At 31.4% G+C, this 5,932-nt stretch overlaps 1 protein-coding gene across 1 annotated transcript; it reads right to left on the reverse strand.

The window, feature by feature from the left end:
• Positions 1 to 1,191: 1,191 nt before the first annotated feature.
• LOC109809373 (IAA-amino acid hydrolase ILR1-like 4) lies at positions 1,192 to 5,019 on the reverse strand. The gene is made up of 5 exons (XM_020372662.3): positions 4,611 to 5,019; positions 3,979 to 4,104; positions 3,089 to 3,403; positions 2,036 to 2,164; positions 1,192 to 1,685 (listed from the first exon to the last, which is right to left on the reverse strand). The coding sequence occupies exons 1-5, from the start codon at positions 4,956 to 4,958 to the stop codon at positions 1,278 to 1,280; spliced, it is 1,326 nt and encodes a 441-aa protein (XP_020228251.1). The 5' UTR covers positions 4,959 to 5,019; the 3' UTR covers positions 1,192 to 1,277.
• Between the last annotated feature and the right edge of the window lie 913 nt (positions 5,020 to 5,932).

The raw sequence follows: 5,932 nt of genomic DNA on the forward strand, positions 1-5,932 counted from the left end.
ATGCATTAAATGCTTACAACAACGACTAATTTACTCTCTTTCTCTGGTCTCGAAGAAAAGACAAACGAAACATCTTGAGAAAGTTGCTCAACGGTCATTTTTCTTCTAAGCTATTGTACAAAGGATTCTCAATCAAGACAATAAAACAAGAAAGGAAATAAGAGAGACAAGAAACGAACTTACCACATTGTGAAGAATTTCTAAGTGTATATCTTGTAGATAAATTTTGTCTTTTACAGTTTGTTTGCGTTTTAATTTTCATAGCACCATGACTAGAAGAAATGAAACTATCCCTATAACTCTTTTCAAATTTCTATTTGTAAGAATTGAGCCTAAAGAGACTTTTAGTTAAAAGAATACTTGATTATTAAGCCTAAAAAGACTTATTTGTTAAAGAATACTTGGGGTTGTTTGCTTGGAGAGACAAGTAAAAGACTACTTGGGTTTGAGTCAAAAGTGACTTATTGAAAAAAAATTTGTATCCTGTAAAAGATAATGGAACTTAATCTAATTAGATTCAGAATTGGATGTAGTCTCTGTGTTTAAAGACAAACTAGTATAAAAGACTTAACCTCCTTCGTCTGTTACATTTCAGTACTATGTTTGTCAAGTTTTTACTATTTCACTATTTTCAAAAATGCGATTTTTTGATATACACTATTCAACCTATTTTTTTGGGTGAATGTTTATGACAATGTCAACTTGAGAAATAGAATAGAGAAAGTGGAAAGGGGTTTCAGAGTTGTAAAATTCTATCTGCTTGTGGTGATCTTACTTTGCATATGTGATGCAATAATAGCTGACATGCGAATACTATTTGGGCCTTTTTTTAACCAAGGACCAATTTAATGAGTTATGAGATTAAAAAAAAAAGGATGAATTAAAAACAAACATAGTAGAAAGTAGTTCAAGTGGCAATTAACATGCCAACTGTGCACTTAGTCCTCAAACAATTCTTACTGTCACTATAGACTATTATGACAGATGTTATAAAACTTTAAAACTTTTCCTGTACTCAAGGGACGAAGTAGGAGAGAGGGTGAAACTCCATAGACAAAATTTCTACTTTTTTCAAATCTAAAACAATTTTATTTACTTAGTCACATGCAAAAGGCTTAGCTTTACATTTAGTTAAAATTTAAACACAAACCATTCAATCAATGCACCAAGTAAAAGAGTGCAAATATCATGTCGTTGCTACAAGAAACAATATATATTGGCTTTTATTTTAATGATTATTAACATTCCTGTTTTTCTACCCAAAAAAAAAAGTGCTGTTACAATTCATCGTGATATTTCCCCTCTGCAGACCGTACATCCTGCGGATGTTTGAGAAGATAACTAACAGCTAATGAGGCATGAAGTGCAGCTCCATAAGGAAGTACATCTTCATTGATCTTGAAATAGGGTGAGTGTAGTTGTTCCAGTTTTTCATGTGAGGGATTCTGCATTCCAAGCATGAAAAAGTAGCCAGGTATAACCTGTTGATAAAATGAAAAGTCTTCAGCTCCCATCGATGGTTGCATGTCATTAACTTTATTGATGCCAAGCAAATTTCCTGCAACAGTCCGAAAATGTTCATGCAAGTCACCGTTGTTTATGGTTGCCGGAAAGAAAGGCTTTTCTTCTTCAAGGAAGTTGACAGTTGCATTGCACCTCAGCACAGCAGCTTGAGCTGTCACAACCTGTGTAAATGAATCAGCCTTAGCCCCTGCGGAATTAATTGTACTCAAAACTGTATAATATGAGTGAATCCCTTTTTTAGTTGAAATTATTACATAAGGCTAAGGGTGTTTCTTGATTCCATTGTAACAAGCTTTTATTGATAATAGCAAAAACATTACTATCTTCATTTCATTTTGTCTCATGTTTTGAAGACTTTGCAAAGGAAATGGTGAAAGTATATATATGGCTGGGCTTATAGGCACAAATAACAAACACATACAACAGACAACTCATGATATAATTAAAAAAACTCCAACCATTTATTTCAGTTTATGTATATAAAATGAATTTATTCTTCTCCATGACATACCTGCTCAATGCGCCGTCTTAATTGCTCAAAGCTTTGCTTTGAAAAAGCTCGGAAGGTGCCACCAATTGTGACAGAATCTGGAATGACATTGAATGCATTACCTCCTTGTAATTTTCCTACAGTCACAACCTGTGGGGGGAGATGCTTTCTATTAGGAAGGCACAGAGGATAGAATGTCCTTGAAATAGCATTTTGTCATATTCAACAAGTAGTAATAATCACATATACACATGTTTTGGCACACGCACAAACACAAAGACATTGCGGAAAAGACCCAAGGTTTAGATCCCAAATCTCTATAATCAAAGAGATGGGAACTAGAGTTGTGTTATGTCATCTCATCTTTTTCACTGGAAATTCTTGTGTGGCCAAAGTTCACCTAAGTTGAGTAAACTAAACGAAAGTTACGTAACTAATAATTATTTATACAGCATTACTATCTCTATTCTTTGATAACATATAAACATAAGAAAATCGAGGAAGTGGATTATTATATATCCATGATCTGTTAATGTTACACATATGTTAGTATTTTATAAACTCCCTAATCCTTGATACTCGCATAAAAGGATTACAATGTTAAATTTTACTCCTAAAGAGTAAGCTTTAGACAATCCAAACTTGAGTTTAAACTCAATGGACATTCAATTATTAATCGGAGAAGAGAATAAAAAAAACAAAAGTACCAGGCTAAATTTTCATTCCACAATATACTTGATACAAGGATGATATGCAACTTTAAGTTCTAAAAGTGACCAAAAAGGTTAGTACATCCAAAGTTTATGTAGATAACACGGAAAAGAAAGCATCGTGAAAGCAAGGGAGCAAGAATTATAAATCAAATTAGGTTTCTAGCACAAGCATTAGTTTTGCATAGCCATAGGCTCAGAAAACTATAAATACTTTTATTTAGCGATCAAACAAGGACATCAGTTGGTCTGGTTGCCACCAGTGTTTTGCCTTTTAAATCCCAATTAGACCTACATAACATAAAGTATAAACTAATAGTTGGTGACAAGGGAAAAGGAGTAAATGAAGTTGAAGCAAATTTACCTGGGAATCAAGAGGATCAGCCTCGCGAGAAACAAGGTGTTGTAAGCTAAGAATGACATTAGAAGTTGCCAAAATGGGGTCTATAGAATGTTGAGGAATAGCAGCGTGACCTCCTTTTCCACTAATTATTGCTTCAAAGAAACCACTTCCTGCCAAAAATGGACCAGATCTAGAGGCCACTTCACCTAATGGAAAGTTAGGCGCTACATGCAATCCAAAAATAGCTGTAACATTTTCTAAGGCTCCAGCATCTAAAATTTTCTTAGCCCCTCCACCTCCTTCCTCTGCTGGTTGGAAAACAAGAACTACAGTTCCCTATTTAGACATCAAAATAACGAAATTATTATAGGTCCATGGCAGGGTGAAAACAAGAGAATAGGACAATTCATATTTCATAATAAAGTAGAGGAGGACATGGGAAACTGTCTTGGTACAGTAGAATGATTAGTTGGTTATCTTTCCTTCTCTTTTCACTTTCTTTTCTCCTTTCTTCAATCTTGTGTTACAATAGCAAGAACCAAGAAATAATTTTTTACATTGGTTCAAGATATATGCCATATGATAGATTGGTTGTAATTTAGTTAATTTTAAACATTGGCAACATATAAGATAATTACCATTATCTTTGTGTGACTGTAATTTACAAATACCATACAAACAGAACTTGTTTTTGATTCTAACATGATTGGAATCATCAGACAAAAAGTTTACATAAAAAACATAATTCATTAATAGGGCCAAATTTCTTGAGTATATGGCAAACAGGAGAGCAATGATTAGTGACCACACATTTTAAACTGAGATCAGAAGAGCAGTATCTGCAAAACCATAGAGCAAAACATCATATTGATATGAAAAGGAAACAAAGAAGGCAGTATAAAAAGTCTAACTTGTATTTCTTTTTCATGCTCCTTGAGAATCTTTGCAGCACCAAGAAGCATGGTCACATGAGCATCATGACCACACGCGTGCATCTTTCCAGGTACTTTACTCTTGTGCTCCCACTCCACCATTTCCTAACATTAGACATGGTAATGAATCAACAAAGAGTACAAAACATCAATAAAACTTGAGGAAAGACAACCAAAACTCTTTAGTTGTTTTATCCCAATACGGAAACAATCCATAAAAATAACACCATCATAAATCAAAAGGCAAAAGCCTGATACATGAAACATATATATGCAAGGTTTTAAAAAAAAAATTGGTCCATGACTACGATTTCGGCTGCAACATCAAGGATTTTTTCTTCTTGATGTACAATGATTGTAGTGAGATTAAAACCCATGATCTCATACATATTATCCTAACCTCCACCACCAAGCCAACCTTAGTAGTTATTGTATTGCAGTTGAATATCAAGGATTCTGAGTCACTTCAATTGTTTGCAATTTCTCGTTATATAAAGAATTGCATAAAACTGCTATGAACACAAATGTCTAAGTCTAACCACTGCTAAGCTATGAGTTAATGTAACACCAATTTAAAACCTTGAAAGAAAGAATATGAAAAGTTATGAGACCTGCATGGAGAGAGCATCCATGTCAGCTCTTATTGCAACAAAAGGTGGTCTTCCTGTCCCAATGAAGCCAATAACACCAGTGACTGCAACAGGGTGTTTATAGGGGATACCAAGTTTATCCAATTCCGCTCTGATGAGTTTACTTGTCTCAAATTCCTCATAACCCCATTCTGGATTCTCATGAATCTTCCTCCGGATTCTGACCATCCAATCAAATACCTCAGCCTTATTGGCAGCATCTAGAAAGTTGGTGGGGAGTTGTTTGGAGGAATCAGTTAATGAGAAGTGGGGAGATGCAGCGAAGATGTGAAAAACGATGAACAAAGGGACCCAGTTCAAGAAACTCATGATAACTTTGCGGAAGTGTAAGAATCAAGTGCAGAAACCAAAGACGCAACACAAGACTAAACAAAACGATTAATTGGTTTTTTATCCAATCAATATTACGTCACGATTTTCATCATCGTTATATTATAGTTACATATTTTAATTTTTAATTTTAACCTTTCAAATATTATAATTATATAATTTAAATTTTTTAAATATCATAATTATATAATTTTTTGATTTATTTAAATTATATATATATTATAATTTTTATTCATATATTAAAATATTATAAATATTTATTATTAACAAAAACTATTTAAAAAGATAAAAAATTTATATAATCATGATATTTGAGAGATTAAAATTATATAATTATAATATTTTAAAATTTAAAATTATTTAATTAAAAATTTAATAATGAAAATTACATAATTATAATATTTAAAAAATTAAATTATTCAATAAAAATTTTAAGAAATTAACATCATGCAAATGTTATATGATGAATTAAAAATGCATTTATTCTGAATATTATCATTAGAATTTAGAACGCGAGGGATAGAGATATTTTTAGGTGCTAGTCTTTATACTATATTTTTAGTCCCAAAAAAAAATTAATGTTGAGTTTTATCTTGGTTCTGCAAAAAAATTCTCTATGTTTTTTAATTCTCTAAAACTTAAAATTATTATTTTTACCTTTAACGATGATTATAAAGAATTTATAATAAAATAAAATAAAAAAATTGAAAGATTAAAAAATTATTTTAAATTTAACAAATTTATCATTAGTAATTATATATTCATCTCATTATCATGAAATATTATGTAAATGCTTATTTCTGAATTTTAAATATTATTTTGATTTAATAATACCAAAAAAAATTAAAACATGATAAAGATTAAGGTTTAGATTATGTAATATAATTCACACAAAAAAACTATGTAATACAATAATTAAAAATATCAGCAAAAGATATAACAAGTTAACAACT

This window comes from Cajanus cajan, chromosome 5 (genome assembly GCF_000230855.2).
Source record: "Cajanus cajan strain Asha chromosome 5, NIPB_CcT2T_4, whole genome shotgun sequence".
NCBI lineage: Eukaryota > Viridiplantae > Streptophyta > Magnoliopsida > Fabales > Fabaceae > Cajanus > Cajanus cajan.

Bases quoted from the DNA above. Each gene is read 5' to 3' on its own strand.
- LOC109809373 (XM_020372662.3), bottom strand. From the start codon at position 4,958: ATGAGTTTCTTGAACTGGGTCCCTTTGTTCATCGTTTTTCACATCTTC. The intron at 4,105-4,610 runs GTCTCATAACTT...GTCTAATGTTAG, and splicing joins TGGATGCTCTCTCCATGCAG to GAAATGGTGGAGTGGGAGCA. The intron at 3,404-3,978 runs GTTAGACTTTTT...ATGTCTAAATAG, and splicing joins AGCATGAAAAAGAAATACAA to GGAACTGTAGTTCTTGTTTT.